Source organism: Urocitellus parryii, chromosome 9, assembly GCF_045843805.1.
Source record: "Urocitellus parryii isolate mUroPar1 chromosome 9, mUroPar1.hap1, whole genome shotgun sequence".
Taxonomy (NCBI): Eukaryota; Metazoa; Chordata; class Mammalia; order Rodentia; family Sciuridae; genus Urocitellus; species Urocitellus parryii.
The window spans coordinates 78875976-78896855 of record NC_135539.1 but is presented as its reverse complement, the minus strand read 5'-3'; the positions used below and the strand labels follow the sequence as shown (position 1 = coordinate 78896855).

The 20880-nt window shown below is 41.1% G+C and overlaps 1 protein-coding gene across 1 annotated transcript in view; it reads right to left on the bottom strand.

Annotated features, from left to right (window-relative positions):
• The window catches only part of Adarb2 (adenosine deaminase RNA specific B2 (inactive)), a 203715-nt gene that overhangs the window by 53619 nt on the left and 129216 nt on the right, over positions 1–20880 (bottom strand). The window contains exon 5 of the mRNA XM_026412094.2: positions 19267–19381. Coding sequence (XP_026267879.2) covers positions 19267–19381 — 115 coding nt within the window. The remainder of the gene's footprint in view (positions 1–19266; positions 19382–20880) is intronic.

Below are 20880 nucleotides of genomic sequence, written 5' to 3'. Positions count from 1 at the left end.
CGAGGATGTGGGGAAAAATGTTCACTCATACATTGCTGGTGGGACTGCAAATTGGAAAGCAGTATAGAGATTCCTCAGGAAACTTGGAATGAAACTACCATTTAACCCAGTTTTTCCACTCCTTGGGTGTATACCCAAAGGACTTAAGATCAGCATACTTATATGACATGGCCACATCAATGTTTATAGCAGTTAAATTTACAATAGCTAAACTATGGAACCAAGCTAGGTGCCCTTCAACAGAAGAATAGATAAAGAAATGTGGTACATATACGGATGGAATAGTACTCAGCTTTAAAGATGAGTGAAATTATGGCATTTTCTGATAAATAGATGGAACTGGAAAATATCATGCTAAGTGAAATAAGCCAATCCACAAAAACCAAAGGCCACATGTTTTTGCTGATATGCAAATACTGAGTCACAACAGATGGGGTGGAGTGTGTGAGGGATGGGAATGGGAAAGACAGTAGAATGAACCAGACATAACTTTCCTATGTTCATATATGAATACATGACCAGTGTACAACAAGAAGAATGGGAAGTTATACTCCATGTGTGTATGACATGTCAAAGTACATGTATAACTAAAGAGAAAAAAATAATAAAATAAGGAGTTTTTGAGTACTTGCTATTTTGTGAATGCATTACATCATGCCTGCTATTATTGTCCCCATTTTAGAGGTGATAAAACTGAAGTGTGGGGGTGCTGAGTAACTCATCAGCACTGATAACTGAGGTGTAGAGGGAAGGAGCAAAAAATGACAGATCATGCAATCTTTTGCTGGTGCCAGTGAGCCTTTTTGTAGGGCCATATTCAGAGTGATTTATAACGGTATGCTGAACCAGCAGTGTGCACTGGATGTAGTTAGAAAGCAACCAAAACAAACTTGATTTGTTTTTTCTTGCTGATCATTCACATTTATTTTGCTCTCCTCCCCTGGTCAGCTAATATTGATTCTTAAGCTTATTTTTTTCTCATTGTACAAAGGATGTCTAGTTTTATTAAACATGTTTTACAAGTCAGACACTATGATAACGTTTTTATACTTACTACCTTTAACGACTAGTTATTTTTATTGTGGTAACAACACTTAAAATGAGATCTATACATGCAACAAATTACTAGGTGCACAGCACAGTATTGTTAACTGAAGCACCATGTTGTACAGTGGATCTCACTTGGCAGCACTGAAACTTTATGCCCCTTGACCAGCAGCTCCCATTTCCCTCCCCTCAGTTCTTGGCAACCACTATTCTACTGTTTCTATTCACTTGACTACTTTAGATTCCATATACAAGTGGAATCCTGACCCAGCTTATTTCACTCTGTGTAATGTCCTCAAAGCTCATCTATGTTATCAAACATGGCAGAACTTCCTCCTTTTTTAAGGCTGAATAATATTTCACCATGTGTATGAACACCATTTCTTTATTCCTCCCTCTGTCCCTCTGTCACCTTGGCGGCTGTGACTTATGCTGCAGTTGGATATGGAGGCTCTTTTCTTTTCTTAGGTAAGAAAGTCCCCTTGACATTGACTGACCTCATCAACTAAAGTGACCGTTTCCATGCAGTGGTCACTTTGGACATTACATAAGCTGAAAACTCCCCCAACTTCTGTTGCTTCCTCAGCCCTATTTCCAAGGGTCTGCCATCCTTAGGGACAAATTGGGGGAGGAAGGAGGTGGAAACAGCCTGTTTTAGTTTATTTTGTGCTCCTATTACAGAATGCCCCAGAGTGGGTAATTTGTAACAAATATAAGTTTATTATCTCATGTTTGTGGAGGGTGGAAAGTTCAAGATCGAGGGGTAGGCATTGGGGAGGGGCGTTTTGCTGCAGCAGAACATGGCAGAAGGGCAGGAGAGAGTACAAAAGGGGGTGAACCCCCACTCCTGTGACAACAAGCCCCATCCCCAAAGAACAACCTGAGTCCACTCTTAAACTCAAACCCTAGAGACTTGAGCATCACTTGAAGGCCCCACCTCCCAATGTTGTCACCGTGGCAATTAAATCTTGACGTGAGGTTTGGAGAGGACAAACATTCAAACCACAGCCCAACACAAAGCTCCTACTTGAATGTTGGATTTGGCAGATGCTGGACCTTTGTTGGACTAGCAAGTGTTTCAGGCTGGATTCTTCTCTTACAGGCACTTTCAGTTTTTTAGAGCATCCCTTCTTCCCCTCCCCCACTCTGGGGATTCATGCCTGTGGTTGGCTTTGATGCAGGTGAATGTAACTCTCTGGCTGGCCTCTGGCATTGACCTTTTTAGTCCCAGAACTGGTCGGTCCAGTCCTCTAATGACATCATTTTACCTCCTTCCTCTTTCTCACCAGGGAAATTACTTTTGGGAGAGAAGACGACTAGTCTGGCAGCTGTCAATCTGGCTGACATCTGATGCGTAGGACTTCCAAGATGGTGGGTGCTATGGTTTGAATATTTGTGTCCCTCCTAAATTCATGTTGAAACATCATCCCCATAAACAAGAGGTATCAAAGGCGTGACCTTTGGAAAACGATTAGGGAGGGCATGAGGGTTCCATCCTTCTGAGTGGATTTGTGTTGGCTTGAAGGGGTTGGAGGGAACTAGCTAGGTCTTATTTGCTCTTCCATTTCTTTGCTATGTGAAGACGTGATGTACCTCCCTTCTGGAGGACAAAGAAATGGGCACTTGTTGGAAGCAGAGACTAGGCCCTCAGCAAACACTGAACCTGCTAGCACCTTGTTCTTGGGCTTTCCAGCCTCCAGAACCATAAGAAATAACTTTTTGTTGTTTGTAGATTATCCAGTTTCAGGTATGTTATTATAGTAGCACAGGTGGACTAAGACAATTAGCAGACCCTCAGCGCACAACCCCCCAGCTCTAGGAAGAAGGTACATCTATTTACTTAATTAGAACTAAGTAATTCTTAACCTGTTTCTACTCTTTGAATGGAAGTTTCACTATATATATATATATATTATTCATATCTATCTGTCTATCTATCTGATTTTGGAGGAAAACATTAACAAATTTCTAAGAATAAAACCAAACATAAAATATATCAACTTGCACCAAAGAAATAAATCCCCAAATTACATAAACCAGAGACAGAAAGGGATGATTTTTTATCGTACATGTGGACTGCCTTACGGGTATGATGTATAGTTAATTCTGACTCCCTGTTTTCTAATACCATGTCCATGGAATTTAACGACTCAAGTAACAGGGTTTCCACATATCCCCTTGGGAAGTCTCTTCCACAGTTTATTAGAGCTTAGCATTAGGAAGACTTCCCCAATCTTCGGCTAAACGATGGTCTCGGGTTCCATTCTATTACTCAGGTTTTATCTGTAAGAGCTCCCAGCCTCCTCGTGGTTTGCAGTCTCTGAATATTTGCAAAGAATATCATGACCCACCTGCAATCCCTCTTCTAGTCATTATTTGATTAACATCTATGTTGTATTTTCAATCTTTTCCTGAAAGCAAATCCTTTTTCTTCCAAAGTTTTTGTTTCCATCCTCTAGATTTCCTCTAATTAGTTCAAAATCAGGTGGAGTTAACAATGCCTGCCTGAGGCGTGTCTGGTCTTTAGGTGTGGGATTGGGCCAAGGCTGAAGAAAACAGTTTTGCTTTTGATGGAATATTTTTCTTCTACTAGGGTCTTGATTGATAGTAGCCTCCAGAATTGGAAGACAGCAGTGTCTCCTGGGCTTTTATTCTCTCAATATTGCAAATACATTGATTTTAGAGGGAAAATAAGTTATGTGTCAGTGTTTTGTGTGTTTTCTTATAAATGACAAAACATCTGTAAAGAATAACAGATAATAAGGCTCTGGTAGGCAGAAACTAATAGGCTCTAGGGCACAGGTAACCCTATTTCTGCTACTTTGGACTTTGTTCAAGTAAATTTAACTATGTTCTGTTGTCTCATCTGGGAAAGGATTTTTTAAAAAAAATTTATTTGTCTTAATTATTTATAAATGACAGTAGAATGCATTTATGCACTTTGATATGTCATTCATATATGGGATATAATGTATCATTTTTCTGAGTGTACATGTTGAAGAATCACACATACACATATATATATATATATATATATATATATATATATATATATATATATATAGTGATAATGTCTGTTTTGTTCTACTATCCTTCCTATCCCCACATCCCCTCCCTTCACTTCCCTCTACCTAATCTAAGGTAACTCTATTCTTCACTAGTACCCTCTGCCCCATTGTGAATTAGCATCCACATGTTAGAGAAAACACTTAGCCTTTGATTTTTTGGGATTGGCTTATTCCATTTAGCATGATATTCTCCAACTCCATCCATTTACTGGCAAATGCCATAATTTTGTTCTTCTTTAAAGCTGAATAATATTCCATTAGAAAAAATATATATCACATTTTCTTTATCCATTCATCTATTGAACAACACCTAGGTTGGTTCCATAGTTTTGCTATTGTGAATTGAGCTGCTATAAACATTAACGTGGCCCCGTCACTATAGTATGCTGATTTTAAGTCCTTTGGGTATTAAATGAGGAGTGGGACAGTTGGGTCAAATGGTGGTTCCATTCCAAATATTATGAGGAATCTCCATACTACTTTTTATACCAATTGATTGTACCAATTTGCAGTCCCACCACCCATGAAAAGCTTTTTGAGGATTAAAGAAAATCATGTAAAGTTTAAAGAGTTTTAAATGTCATAATTTCTGGCTGTTAGTTTTGTATATATTTCAATTCTCCTATAATTGTGTTTATCTATCTGCAACCAGGCTTTTCCTGCCATCTCCAGACAGAATGATATTCAAAACCATATGATCTATTGTTCCTTAAACTGACCACAACCATATGTTTTTTGTATGAGAACAAGAGGGTTTGTTTTGAGAAGCTAAGAGCAGATTTGGAGATACCTGAAAAATATATAAGAACACAGCTCTGGTCTATATGCTAATGAAAAACTCAATGAAGAGTACCCACTTACAGTGTCCATGGCATGTTTTTAAAATCCTTTTCCATCCATCTATCCATCCATCCATCCATCCATCCATCCATCCAATGTGTATTGAACAGCTTGAGAAAGTGGGCCGCAAATGGTGAGATCCCAAAGCCCCTTCATCAGCACATACTCACAGGTCAGGAAGGAGAGAGAAGTAACTTACTGTGATCAGAGCTCCCACAGACCTGTGGACATGTTCTGAGAGGGTGGGGTGATTGCAGAAGACAAAGCCAGTGTGGGAGGGGGAGGGGGAGGGTGGGATGTTTGCCCTGGGCTGAAGGGAGCATGACCCTCAGTCAGATGACAAGGGAGGAATAACCATGAAGGGGAAGCAGCCTGTGTGAAGTCCTCAGGCTCTGGAGAGTGAGTTGTGTAGGATTCCTGCCTCTGAGATCAGGATGTGGGGAACCCCAGGACATGCAGTACCAGCATTGCTCACCCTCTTCCCAGAGAAGAGAATGGAAGAGGACTGGGCAGCAGTCTGGCCTGCTATGTGACCTCCACCAGCCCTAAAAGAACTAGCACTTCTTGCCTACAAGACACCAAACAAGCTATCGGCCTTAAACGTTTCTGATCAGAAGAATCTCTCGTTCCCAGCTGTCTGTGAACAAGCCCCATAACTGTTGAAAGAGCATCTCTTCGGGAGGGTCCTGAAAACCTGTCTTCAACAATCCTTCCAGGGTAAGCTTGTGACCAGGTGAACTTGGTGAACACAGGTATGTGAAAAAGGCAGGTGCATATTTATCCATTTTTTTCAGCTGGCTGTTGGTAGTCATATTGTGATAGAGCAAAATGGGAACTTGAGCAATTTAAGAGCTGACAAGTTGTGGTTTTGCACGCTGACACACAGCAGCTCTGCTTACTGACATTCAACCATATAGGCTTGCAGTGGCTTACAGGTACCTGTAGAAGATAACTCAGTAGCAGAAGCAGGAAACAGCAATGGGGACAGAACATTCCCCCTTAGGGTGAGTGGAAGAAAAGTCCCCAAGCTACATGAGAGTCCCTGGGTTGTTGACAAGCTTGTACCCACATAAGGAATGTAGAATAACCTTCCAATAGAATTGCATTAACTCCCTTGCCTTGTTGTACTCCAAAATTGCTTATGTATAAAAGTCAAAGTCCGACTGCACTTAGGACTCAGATTTTGGGAGTTATCCTTCTGGGCAGTTGCACCCTACTAAAGTGTTTTAATACCATTGAGGAGACGCTGTCAGTCATTGCTGATGCAAAAAAGAAAGGCCGTTTCAGGATGGGATGATGACAGAGCCAGGAAGCTGCAGACCCTGAAACCATCACGGGCCTGAACTAGGTGAGTCTGCTGGTGCTGTCCAGCCATTGTTTATGTGAAGAGTAATAAAAAGGGATTTGTTTAAGACACTGCTTTTCAGCTCTCTCTTTTCCTGCAGCCAGATGTGTTCCTAAATGACACAACTTCAAAATGCATGGGAATCCAATGTGATAAATAGCGTACATTAAAAGATGTAAGGTGACCAGATGAGCTTATGAGGAGGTTATTAGTTATGTCCCCAAACATCCACATTGTAAAGGGTTTCACTGGATATAAATAAGGTAATTTTGCATTCAGTGAATATATTCCATACCCTCATCCTACTCCCAAGAAAGAAATAGAATGACATCCAACTCTGTGCAATTAATAGATTGAAAAATCTACCCATCTCTCTGTTTGGATTGGGCCGAGCTTGCTCTTTGCCCCATTAGTAAATCATTCTTTTATATCAAAGGAGCAAATATGGAACACTGGTCTGGTCGATGAGAAGTCCTTTCTTTTGTGCACCAACGATGACTGACAAGGTCTCCTCACTGGTGTTCAAACCAGAAATAATGAGAGCACAAAGCCACAACTCATAAATGATTCATGTTCTAAATATTTTAAGTGGCAGTGCTTTCTCTGCCTGATAGCAAGCTTGATATTCTCATTTGTGTCCTCTGCTCTGTGCTGTTTTCAAGAAGGCAGATAAGGGATCATCCTTGGAACAGTTCAGATGGAAACTCACGCAGGATCTGGAAATCTCCACTCCCTGACTTGAGCCCTCTGTTAACCTCATAATGCTTCCTCGTCTTTTCTTGACCCAGCCGGGCGAGTTACTGTGGGATCAAATCCAGTTGGTGACTTGAAACACTTTTCCTTGGTTAATGGCCCCAAAGCCCCATCCCTGAACACTGCTGCATTGGGGACCAAGCCTTTAACACACAAGCCTTCAGGGGACACTGCAGACCTCAGGATAATCCTCAGGTATTTATAATAACGACGTGACACTGACTAATGGACCCCATTAAGCCTTGAGATCTTGGATTTCCTGAGTGTGAATTCCCCCCAAGTTCCCATGCAGAGGTGTCCGAAGCAGCCCACTTACCCTCGCCACTTCCCACAGAGCAGTTCTCTCAGCATCAGTTCATGTGGATGGAAAAACCTTAGGAATTTCAATACAGGGTCCACTAGATCAGAAAGGAGTAGAAACCGTGACCCCAGTGCCCATGTTTGAGAGTCCACAAGTACTTCAAAGGGTGACAGCTTTACTCCGTTTCAAATCTGTTCATAAAGACCCGAACCCTTCTGAGTATTTTTATTTAATAAAGCACTATGATTTTTCTGAAGCTCCTGTCCTCCCTCTCTTCTTCCTTAGCTTCTTCTTTCTCTGTATCTCTTCCCTTCCCTTCCTCCCTCTTTCCTTCCACAGCATGCTTAACCAGACCTTTAGAATGGACGCATCTTCCTATGGCGAAGGTGAATGTTTTTGCTTGTTAAAAGAAGATAACACAGTTTAACACCCTGAAACATTGCCTAGGTTCTTAGGCAAACAGCAGTAACAGAGTCTTTTCTTAATTTTTTTTTCTTTCACCAATGAACTTAGTATTTTGTTTCTACTAAACTATAAAAAAGATCTAGAATAAAGAGAATAGAATAAAGAGAGGTCAGTTTTATCACCTTGAGGTACAGTGTTGGATTTTCTTTGCTCAGTGAAGGCTTTTGGGCAATTAGATTGCAGCTAAAATCGAATGCTCGGTTATGAGCTAATGATCAGAAAAACGCAAAAGTGTCTGAGGGGCTTTGATAGTAGTGTCTGATCTCCAAAGAATGCAGCAAAAGAATTTTCTTCTTCCCTTTTTAAAATGCACTTGTGTCTAAACACTGCCTTAAAAGAAGGAATAAATTAAAGCATTTTATGAGGACTTAGCTGGTGGTCAGGGCTCTCTCTCCTCTCTAGGGTTAATTTAGCTTTGAGGGTTTTTATTGGCACCTCGTAAATTATTCTAGACTAAACTATTTGTCTCTAAATGAGCCATGAATGGAGTTGGGGCGGGACAGATGTCCAGTCGGGGACTGACATTCTTTCCCTTTATCTTAAGGAAAGGTGTTTGGTATAAATGGGACAGCATTCAAGCGACACCAGGGTCTGCCACAGCATTGTACAATCTATCCTGCGTTTTGTAGTCTGAACCTAATGGTTGCAACCAAAGATTTAAAATCAATTGCCCATCAGCACTCCGAAATGTCCCAAGATGTTGGCTTCTGTAAATCTTAATGTGCCTGCACAGATCCATGGAGATGTGTCATCTACTTCATATTTCTTTGTATCTACTTAGAAGTTACTAAGATCAATTCTTGGAAACCCAGTTGATAATTTACCATCTTTCACATGGTGTGAAGCTTCTGTTAGAGGATTTTTTTTTGCCTGGTACCTTTGTTTTGGCTTATCTTCCTTAGACTCGACTGACTATAAATAAAAATATTCTGCTTTTAATTTCAAGATCGAGGTGATTGCTAGTCATTCAGAGAAGAAAGTGGAAAGGAAGGTTTTGAGATATTGGGGAGTAAACTACTTTATCTGGATTCTTCTAGGCATTGATGAAGGTGAGCAGACACAAACACTAGTCATATGATGAAAACAGGCTTCAACTGTACTTAAACTGTCATGCTTTGTCAAGTGCAATGGGAAAATAGCATTTATATATCAGCTTTATCTGGTTCTGCACAGCAACAGGATTCTTGACTCAAGCTGGAAGCATGGACAGTACAGTGTAGAGACGGACTACCTCATGTGCACAGGGTAGATCCAGGGCAAATGCACCCAGCAAACCACACTCTTCACTTCAGAACTTGCAAAAATGAATGACTGTTGTTCAATGAATTGTTCCTTTCATATATCCCCCAGTAGGACCGGACTGGTTGTTTCCCAGAGTGTTTAACAATCTCAGCAATTATGCTGAACCAATTTAGTGAACCAATTTAGTGAACCATTTTAGTGAACCAATTTAGTGAACTTGACCAGCCTGTTTTTCAGAGATGTGTATTTTTTTCCAGAACACTTATAGTTCCAGAGAATTTATGGAATGATTAAACTTCACGTTAGCAAAAATGGGGAATATTATTTGTGAAAACCAGAGCTTCTGAATTTGTTTTGCAGGCCAGACTAGAAAAACAAAGCTTTAAACCTCCTTTCCAGGAATTGATCTTAATAATGTATACTAGAAAACTCTTTTTTTCCTATTTGTCTAATAAACTTGGAAAAATAATTTTACACATAAAGAACATGCATTGTTACCCCCAGATCCTGATGTATGTGTCTAAAGGGGATCAGAGGCCACAAAGGATCAGGACTCCACAACCCACATCTTAGTTCTGCCCTTCCTCCTACTGTTACGACTTTAGGAAAGTTACTTAGCCTCTTGTTTTTATTGTCTATAGTTCTTCAAAGTGACAGCAAAAAGCCCTATTTTTCCCACTTCCCAGGGTTGTGTCAATCAAATTGATTGACGTGTGTGAAAATGCTATCACAATGATAAATGTGCATATTAAATAATGTCACCACCATCAATAACTCCTTCAAGAACCACTTTCTCACGGAAATACTGGACTTTCTTCACAAAGCTGTTCCTTGACTGCGGAGCCCACTATGCTGTCCAGCGTCAGTGCAAGAGTGTGAACAACAACTGTGTTTTCTTGTCCCTTTATGGAACAGATTGAAATGAAACATCCCCAAATGGGAACAAATCTGAAATATGCTGTGATAAGGAGATGGCTGGAGAGCTTCCCAGAGTCTCCTAGAAGATGTAAAATGGTGGGAGTTTGCAGAGGCTGAAATGAAGAGAATAGCTCCAAATATCAGCTGCCGGGAGGAGGAAGCTCCATCTCTGAGGCTGGAGCTTCAGGCTCGGAGTCCACGGGTCCAGAAGCCAGGAGCAAGTGCAGACCCGAAAGGGGGATGCATTGAATGATGCTTTAGTAAATGGTGGCCCCCATTGGCCAAATCTCCATGCTCCTTGGAGAGGACACCTGAGAATTGAAGCTTTCTCTTAGGATGAGAAATGAAGAATCTCATGGTTAAGGAATGGAAGGAACTGCCTGAGAAAAGTGAGGAGACCCGATGGAAGGATTGTCTCACAGAGCAGAACATTCCTCATTTGGTGACAAGAGGCTTGCTCCTGCTCACCCAGCTTGAGGGGGCAGCAGCTGACCGGAGCTGGAGAGCCAATTAGTCTTTTCATGTGGCCAGGCCTGCGGGGAAACTTGGTCAACCTGCACAAGGGCCGAGGACATTTGTGCCTGGGGTCTAGGACCATTGATAGGATATTTTATTCACAAATGCAAATATTCAGACAAAAACCATAAGCAGGATAAAAGAGCAAGACTGAAGATAACAAAGAGAGCCATGGGTCCCAGAGGAGTCACACCAATCAGAGGACAGAAGAGAACTTAGACGTTTGCTGGCAAGTCTCCCCAGAGAAATGCATGAAGACATCACATCTACAAAACAAGAAGAGTAATCCTTGAAAAAGAAGGATCCTGAGATTAAGGAGAGTCTTGAATAAAAAAATAGACTGCAAAAATCAGGGGGTACAGTGGAAGATCTTTATGATAAATTAAGAAATCTGCAAAAAACAAAAGACCAAAGAGATGGAAAGTAAAAAAGGGAAAAGATAGATGACTAGTTCAGATATTGAAAATTCAACAAAAATATGTATGACGGAATGAATTCGTCAAAGAACTGATACAAGAAAAAAAATAGCCCTCCCCCAGTGCCTGCAAGGTAGGCGGGACTGTGACCACCGGCAGATCAGGCCCAGCGGCCTGCTGAGGGGCAGGCCCGTCCCCTCCCCCCGCGCCTGCAAGGTAGGCGGACCTGCGACCCACCGGGAGGTTAGGCCCAGCAACCTGCGGAGTGACAGAGGTGCCCCTCGCCCCTGCTGGGTAGGCTGACCTTCGACCGACCAGCAGAACAGACCTAGGGCCCGCCAGCGTGGTAGACGGATCACACCAATTGGAGGAGGATCACGGCCACTACCTGCCCTGCAAGGGAGATTTTTCAACTATACAAGAGCAATATAAATAAATAGAAGGAAAATTTCAAAAACACAACAGTTTCACCAAGCAGAAAGAAATGCCAGCAGTATGAAAAGACAAGGAAAGAAAGGACCACAGGCAATGCAGGTCAACTCAACTTTAGAAGAGGTAATAGCTGCAACAGATGGAATGTCAGATAGAGAGGTCAGGATATACATGCTTCAGATGATCTGGAGTCTCAAGGAAGACATGAAACAGCAAAATCAGACAATGAAAGATCACATTGACAAGGAACTACATAAACAAATCCAGGAAGTAAAAGATCAATTTCACAGGGAGATAGAAGTAATAAAAAACAAACAAATAGAAATCCTAGAAATGCAGGAAGCAATAAACCAACTTAAAAACTCAATTGAGAATACTACCAGCAGAGTGGATTACTTAGAAGATAGAACATCAGACAATGAAGACAGAGTATTTCAACTTGAAAAGAACATAGACAGCTCAGCAAGTCTGCTAAGAAACCATGAGCAGAACATCCAAGAACTATGGGATAATATCAAAAGACCAAACTTAAGAGTCATTGGGATACAGGAAGGCACAGAGCTCCATACCAAAGGAATAAACAATCTATTCAGTGAAATAATATGAGAAAACTTCCCAGACTTGAAGAATGAGACAGAATCCCAAATCCTAGACGCCTAAAGGATGCCGAATGTGCAAAATCATAAGAGATCCACACCTAGACACATTATAATGAAGATGTCCAACATACAGAATAAGGAGAGAATTTTAAAAGCTACAAGAGAAAGGAAGCAGATTACATTTAGGGGTAAACCAATCAGGATAACAGCTGATCTCTCAACACAGACTCTAAAAGCTAGAAGATCCTGGAATAACATATTTCAAACGCTAAAATAAAATGGGTTCCAACCAAGAATCATGTATCCGGCGAAATTAAGGTTCAGGATGGAAGATGAAATTAAAACATCCCACGATAAACAAAAGGTAAAAGAATTTGCAGCTAGAAAACCATCTCTTCAAAAAATCCTTGGCAAAACATTACAGGAAGAGGAAATGGAAAACAACAATGAAAACCAACAGTGGGAGGTAGGACAGTAAAGGGGGGAAAATAATCAAAGAGGAAAACAAATCAGGTTTAGTAGCATTAATAAACAAATGTGGTGGGAATAACAAACCATATCTCAATAATAACCCTAAATGTTAATGGCTTAAACTCACCAATTAAGAGACACAGGCTAGTTGAATGGATCACAAAACAAGACCCAACAATATGCTGCCTACAAGAGACGCATTTGATAGGAAAAGATATACATAGACTGAAGGTGAAAGGTTGGGAAAAATCATATAACTCATGTGGACTGCGGAAACAAGCAGGAGTGTCCATACTCATATCAACTAAAATAGATTTCAAGCGAAAGTTAATCAAAAAGGATAAAGAGGGACACTACATACTGCTCAAGGGAACCATACACCAACAAGACATAACAATCATAAATATATATGCTCCAAACAACGGTGCTGCTATGTTCATCAAGCAAACTCTTCTCAAGTTCAAGAGTCTAATAGATCACCATACAATAATCATGGGAGACTTCAACACACCTCTCTCACCACTGGACAGATCTTCCAAACAAAAGTTGAATAAGGAAACTATAGAACTCAATAACACAATTAACAACTTAGACTTAATTGACATATATAGAATATACCACCCAACATCAAGCAGCTACACTTTTTTCTCAGCAGCACATGGATCCTTCTCAAAAATAGATCATATATTATGTCACAGGGCAACTCTTAGACAATATAAAGGAGTAGAGTTAATACCATGCATCTTATCTGATCATAATGGAATGAAACTGAAAATCAACGATAAAAGAAGGAAGGAAAAATCATGCATCACTTGGAGAATGAACAATAGGTTACTGAATGATCAATGGGTTTTAGAAGACATCAAGGAGGAAATTAAAAACTTCTTAGAGTTAAATGAAAACACAGACACAACATATCGGAATCTATGGGACACATTGAAAGCAGTTCTAAGAGGAAAATTCATTGCTTGGAGTTCATTCCTTAAAAAAAGAAAAAACCAACAAATAAATGATCTCATACTTCATCTCAAAATCCTAGAAAAAGAAGAGCAAAACAACAGCAAAAGAAGTAGAAGGCAAGAAATAATTAAAATCAGAGCTGAAATTAATGAAATCGAAACAAAAGAAACAATTGAAAAAATTGACAAAACTAAAAGTTGGTTCTTTGAAAAAATAAATAAAATTGACAGACCCTTAGCCATGCTAACGAAGAGAAGAAGAGAGAGAACCCAAATTATTAGCATACGGGATGAAAAAGGCAATATCACAACAGACACTTCAGAAATACAGAAGATAATCAGAAATTATTTTGAATCCTTATACTCCAATAAAATAGAAGATAGTGAAGGCATAGATAAATTTCTTAAGTCATATAATCTGCCCAGATTGAGTCAGGAAGATATAGACAACCTAAACAGACCAATATCAATTGAGGAAATAGAAGAAACCTTCAAAAGATTACCATCCAAGAAAAGCCCAGGACCGGATGGGTATACAGCAGAGTTTTACAAAACCTTTAAAGAGGAATTAATACCAATACTTTTCAAGCTATTTCAGGAAATAGAAAAAGAGGGAGAACTTCCAAATTCATTCTACGAGGCCAACATCACCCTGATTCCGAAACCAGACAAAGACACTTCAAAGAAAGAAAACTACAGACCAATATCTCTAATGAACCTAGATGCAAAAATCCTCAATAAAATTCTGGCGAATCGGATTCAAAAAAATATCAAAAAAATTGTGCACCATGATCAAGTAGGATTCATCCCTGGGATGCAAGGCTGGTTCAATATACAGAAATCAATAAATGTTATTCACCACATCAATAGACTTAAAAATAAGAACCATATGATCATCTCGATAGATGCAGAAAAAGCATTCGACAAAATACAGCATCCCTTTATGTTCAAAACTCTCGAAAAACTAGGGATAACAGGAACATACCTCAACATTGTAAAAGCAATTTATGCTAAGCCTCAGGCTAGCATCATTCTGAATGGAGAAAAATTGAAGGCATTCCCTCTAAAATCTGGAACAAGACAGGGATGCCCTCTCTCATCACTTCTGTTCAACATAGTTCTCGAAACACTGGCCAGAGCAATTAGACAGACAAAAGAAATTAAAGGCATAAAAATAGGAAAAGAAGAACTTAAATTATCACTATTTGCAGATGACATGATTCTATACCTAGCAGACCCAAAAGGGTCTACAAAGAAAGTGTTAGAGCTAATAAATGAATTCAGCAAAGTGGCAGGTTATAAAATCAACACGCATAAATCAAAGGCATTCCTGTATATCAGCGACAAATCCTCTGAAATGGAAACGAGGACAACCACTCCATTCACAATATCCTCAAAAAGAATAAAATATTTGGGAATCAACCTAACAAAAGAGGTGAAAGACTTATACAATGAAAACTACAGAACCCTAAAGAGAGAAATTGAAGAAGACCTTAGAAGATGGAAAAATATACCCTGTTCATGGATAGGCAGAACTAACATCATCAAAATGGCGATATTACCAAAAGTTCTCTATAGGTTTAATGCAATGCCAATCAAAATCCCAATGGCATTTCTTGTAGAAATAGAGAAAGCAATCATGAAATTCATATGGAAGAATAAAAGACCCAGAATAGCAAAAACAATACTAAGCAGGAAGTGTGAATCAGGTGGTATAGCGATTCCAGATTTCAAACTATACTACAGAGCAATAGTAACAAAAACAGCATGGTACTGGTACCAAAACAGGCGGGTGGACCAATGGTACAGAATAGAGGACACAGAAACCAACCCACAAAACTACAACTTTCTTATATTTGATAAAGGGGCTAAAAGCATGCAATGGAGGAAGGATAGCATCTTCAACAAATGGTGCTGGGAAAACTGGAAATCCATATGCAACAAAATGAAACTGAATCCCTTTCTCTCGCCATGCACAAAAGTTAACTCAAAATGGATCAAGGAGCTTGATATCAAATCAGAGACACGGCATCTGATAGAAGAAAAAGTTGGCTACGACCTACATGCTGTGGGGTCGGGCTCCAAATTCCTCAATAGGACACCCATAGCACAAGAGTTAATATCTAGAATCAACAAATGGGACTTACTCAAACTAAAAAGTTTTTTCTCAGCAAAAGAAACAATAAGAGAGGTAAATAGGGAGCCTACATCATGGGAACAAATCTTTACTCCTCACACTTCAGATAGAGCCCTAATATCCAGAGTATATAAAGAACTCAGAAAATTAGACAATAAGATAACAAATAACCCAATCAACAAATGGGCCAAGGACTTGAACAGACACTTCTCAGAGGAGGACATACAATCAATCAACAAGTACATGAAAAAATGCTCAACATCACTAGCAGTCAGAGAAATGCAAATCAAAACCACCCTAAGATACCATCTCACTCCAGTAAGATTGGCAGCCATTAGGAAGTCAAACAACAATAAGTGCTGGCGAGGATGTGGGGAAAAGGGTACACTTGTACATTGTTGGTGGGACTGCAAATTGGTGCAGCCAATTTGGAAAGCAGTATGGAGATTTCTTGGAAAGCTGGGAATGGAACCACCATTTGACCCAGCTATTCCCCTTCTCGGTCTATTCCCTAAAGACCTAAAAAGAGCATGCTACAGGGACACTGCTATATCGATGTTCATAGCAGCACAATTCACAATAGCAAGACTGTGGAACCAAGCTAGATGCCCTTCAATAGACGAATGGATAAAAAAATGTGGCATTTATACACAATGGAGTATTACTCTGCATTAAAAAATGACAAAATCATAGAATTTTGTGGGAAATGGATGGCATTAGAGCAGATTATGCTAAGCGAAGCTAGCCAAGCCCTAAAAAACAAATGCCAAATGTCTTCTTTGATATAAGGAGAGTAACTAAGAACAGACTAGGGAAGAAGAGCACGAGAAGAAGACCAACATTAAACAAGGATGAGAGGTGGGAGGGAAAGGGAGAGAGAAGGGAAATTGCATGGAAATGGAAGGAGACCCTCAGGGTTATACAAAATTACATACAAGAGGAAGTGAGGGGAAAGGGAAAAATAATACAAGGGGGAGGAATGAATTACAGTAGTGGGGGTAGAGAGAGAAGAGGGGAGGGGAGGGGAGGGGAGGGGGGATAGTAGAGGATAGGAAAGGCAGCAGAATACAACAGACATGAGTATATCAATATGTAAATCAATGGAAGTGTAACTGATGTGATTCTGCAAGCTGTATACGGGGTAAAATGGGAGTTCATAACCCACTTGAATCAAAATGTGAAATATGATATATCAAGAACTATGTAATGTTTTGAACAACCAACAATAAAAAAAAAAGAAAGAAAAAAAAAGAAAAAAAAATACACAAGCAGCTTAAATATGTCAGGGAAGGCAAAAGGCTCACACCCATATGTATTCTTAGGAAATTACAAAATATCCAAGTTTTAAAAAAAGACCTTTCCTTCCTTGGGCCAAGGTGGGTGCTGGTCCCTGCAAAGAGAATGTCAGTCAGATCTGTAATGTTTCTCAACATATTTATTAGATAAGAGATAATGGAAAAAAAAACCACTTCAAAATACTGAGAGAAAATAATTTTGAGCTTAAAATTTCTCACATAGAGCAACTATTAAGGTAGTATGAGAACCAGTTCAAGGTATCTTGAGGTATGTGATTATCCCTCAAATTCATCTCCTATTCATTTTTTAAAAGGACTGCCCCCCTCTACCCCCAAGGGTGCACTGATACAAGGAAAAAAAAAGAAACAGAAGAGAAGAAGGATATTGAAGAAGATGGTAGGTCTATACTAGAAGCAGATGTCAGAGGTCCTAGGGGCAGAGGTTCCTGAGGGAGTAGTCAGGGACAGAAGTGGGTCCCATCCACAGAAACTATGATTCTATGATTCAGGGACTATGTGACTTGGCAAACAGGTAAAAGATATATTTATTTATTTATTTTTTCCCAGTAAGAAAAAAGAAAATGAAATTTTCTGGGTGGTGTGCATGTCACCACATACAATGTTATCATTGACAAAACGGAACAGTTTTGGCTTAGACCAGTGCACTGAATTTATAAAGTAATGTTCACCTTTTGAACATTTTGTACACTTTGTCTTTCTCAACAAGTGACACTGGGAGGAAGCTTTGCTGTTCCATTTTACTAAGAGGCCTGAACTGGGAAGGCTAAATAAATAACATGCCCTGTTCCACGGCTAAGACAGGGTCCTGACCGCTCTGCTCCTGCTCCAATGTTCTCCCTCACTGGAGAGGCCCCACGGGGGTCTAGAATGACAGGGAACACATGCCAGTCATCTGATTTTTAAAAAAATATTTATTTTTTAGTTGTAGATGGACAGCATGCCTTTATTTCACTTATTTATTCTTATGTGGTGCTGAAGTGCCTTACGTATGCGAGGCAAGCGCGCCACCACTTGAGCTACATCCCCAGCCCAGTCATCTGATTTTTAAAACTGACTTTGCATATCTTTGGACATGGGTAGATTGATGTTCTTTTCAATCCTGTGCGGCAGGGTCATGTGTGAGTGTTGAATGACCCCAAATCGTTTTTTAGCAGGCCATTAAAACTCATGCAAAACTTTGGAAATAAAAATAGTTAATTTGAATAACCAGCTGGTTAATTACTATAGGTTAGTAATGTGACATTTCCACAAATCTGATTAATTTTTCCTGACCTTATTAAAGAGCTGACCTCCCTGGACAGGTCAGTCTTGTTTTCTAGAATCGAATTCCATCCCTGGGATCAGTTTGGGTTGGAGACTTGACAGAAAGGGGGAAATTCATGAGCTGGTTTATACCCCAGCAAGAGGGCAGATCTCTGCCATGTGATCCTGTGTCTCTATGTATCCCTCCATGTCTTCCCATGTTCCCCTGTGTCCTCTGGGGTCCCCTGTGTACTGTGTCCCCATGTATCACCCTGTGTCCCTCTGTGTCTTCTGCATCCTCCTATGTCCCCTCTGCCTCCCCGTCCCTGTGTCTCTCCCTGAATCTCCCCCATATCTTCTCTCTGCTCCCCCATATCCTCTGTGATCCCTGTTTTTGGTCTCTGTTTCCCTGTGTCCCCTTCCCCTGTGTTCTCTCTGTGTCCTCCTTATGTCCCTCTATGTCCCATCTGTGTTACTCTTTGTCTCCTCCATAGCCCTTTGTGTCTTTTCTGTGTCCCTTATTCCCTAGTGTCCCCCTTTGTCCTACTATGTCCCCTCTTGGTTTCCTGCGCCTGCGGTGTCCTCTTATGTCCCCTCCTTTCCCTTCCTCTATTCGTCTGCATTCGGACAGGCCCATAGATGCCATAGCCGTGGGAAACAGACACTTTGACAATTGACATCCTTCTGAAAGGTCACCTCCACCTCCCTTGTCCAAGTGGGGCTCCACCTCCTTGCCCTGGAGCCAAGACCTATGGTGACACACGTGATCCGCACACGGGGAAGCATCAGCTCCTGGTCGTGGGCACGTTGGGGCTGATAGGGATGGACCAACTCCTTACCTATCAGCTTCAGGTGACTTTTTTTGGTGGCCTGGTCTGGCCTCAGACTCCAGCTTTTACAAATACAGCATCATTCTTGAAAATGGGGACATGCCTAATGGGACAGATCAGCCAAGGCCTTGACAGCTTGTCTATGGGACTGACAGGAGCTCATGCAGATGGGCCCTGGCAGGCGAGTTGTGCCACCACTGCTTGTAGGGTGCTGCTGGTAAGTGCTGGCCCCTGGTTTCTGGGTTCCGTATTGTCTTTCTTGCCATATCCCTGTGGGTACAGGGAATCTGCTGGCCCCCCAGTCAGGTAAACTTGAACACTCCTTTCTTTGGAGAAGAAAACCTCCACAGGGAGAGGAGAGGTGGTTACCTTTGGTCATGACGATGCCTGCTAGTGCTTTGTGGCGGGCATGCACAGACGTCAGGCCAACCGTCAGCTCACGGAACTTCTGTGTGACCAGCTGGGACACAGAGTCGGCGAATTCCTGAAAGACACAAGCACCAGGGCTCTTTGACTGGTGAGCAGAAGCAGCGGGTGAACAACTGCTCTGTGTCCTCTCCTTCTCAGCCTCGTCCCCATGTAGGCATCAGGGGTGCCCCTCATAGAGCACCTCCTGCTGTCACATGCATGTGACTGCTGTCTGTATGGCTTTGCCCAATGGCCTTAGGAAAGAGTTGATTGTAATTAACCCCCAGTGTCACCCATGGCAAAAATCCAGACCTGTGCCTGGTCAAGAGACCTCAGCATGGGTTTGGTGCTCAATTCCTTCTTCCTTCTCCTGCCCCAGAGCAGTAGGTTCCCAAGAGTCTTCCAGGTAGACATTGATTGAAAGCATCCTGATAGGGGAGGGAGGATTTGCACATGTTGGACAACCGGCCACCACTTTCTTCTCGGTATCACAAAACCAATTTTTAACTAGTGGGCACATCTCAAGGTACTCTCCAGGCTGAACAACTCTCTATAGCTCACGTGCCAAGGTCTTTTCTCACCTTCCTGCAAATGTCCACACGAACACACAGACCACACATTGCACAGAGCATGTGCCTATACACAAAACGTGTATACACACAAATTCATGCATGCAGTCATAATACGCAATGCATGTACACGTGTGTGCACACGCAGATAATGGTACATGCATGTATGCACATAGATGCACATACACAAACACACACACAAATGCACACACAGAAGTGTGCACACCAAGCTGGAATCTCCCCTATTGAGCTGTCCTAAAGCCACTCCATATCTCTGTAAAAGAAGTGTATGTATGGCAACAAAGCTGCAGAGCCCAGAAAGCATGGCTTTGTGGTCATCCTTCCTCCAACCCCTCCAGGTCCTGTGATTAAAACATCACCTTTGCCTAAATGTGAGGCCCCATGACTTGTCACTAGGGACAACATGAGTGGCGTGATTGTCACAGGCCTTGGAGTAGGGAAACCTGCTAGGAGTCTTGGTTCTGTAACCTCTGAGCTTGGGCAAGTCATTCAAAACCCCTGAGCCCTGTTTTTTATTTCCATCTGATAGTGTTTTTGTGAGGAGTGAATGAATCGGTTCTCCCTAAATGCTTAGCTCAGTGCTGCACACTTGGCAGGTGCTAAAAATGATGCTTGTAACTATTACTTTTACTGTGTATTTTCCCTCAGTCTTTGCTGCATTGACAAAACCATTATGTAGCCAAATCAAACCATCAGTGTATCCATAAGGTGGGTAAGCAGTTCATTTTGGGGGATGACTGGGTTTTCATATTTTCAAAAGGTACATTTTGATATTGTACAAGGCATGAAAGCAGATATAGACAGATTTCTGATATAAAAAGATAAGAGAGATAAAGAGTTTTTTAAAATCCCATTTTTATGCAATAAAACATATCCATGTGAAAATAGTGCTGCCACCTGCTGCAAAAATAATCTGATGCTTCTTCCCCTCCCAAGTCCTCAGTGGGCAGTAAAGGTGGGCAGCAGAGAGGGAGGGCCAGTGCTG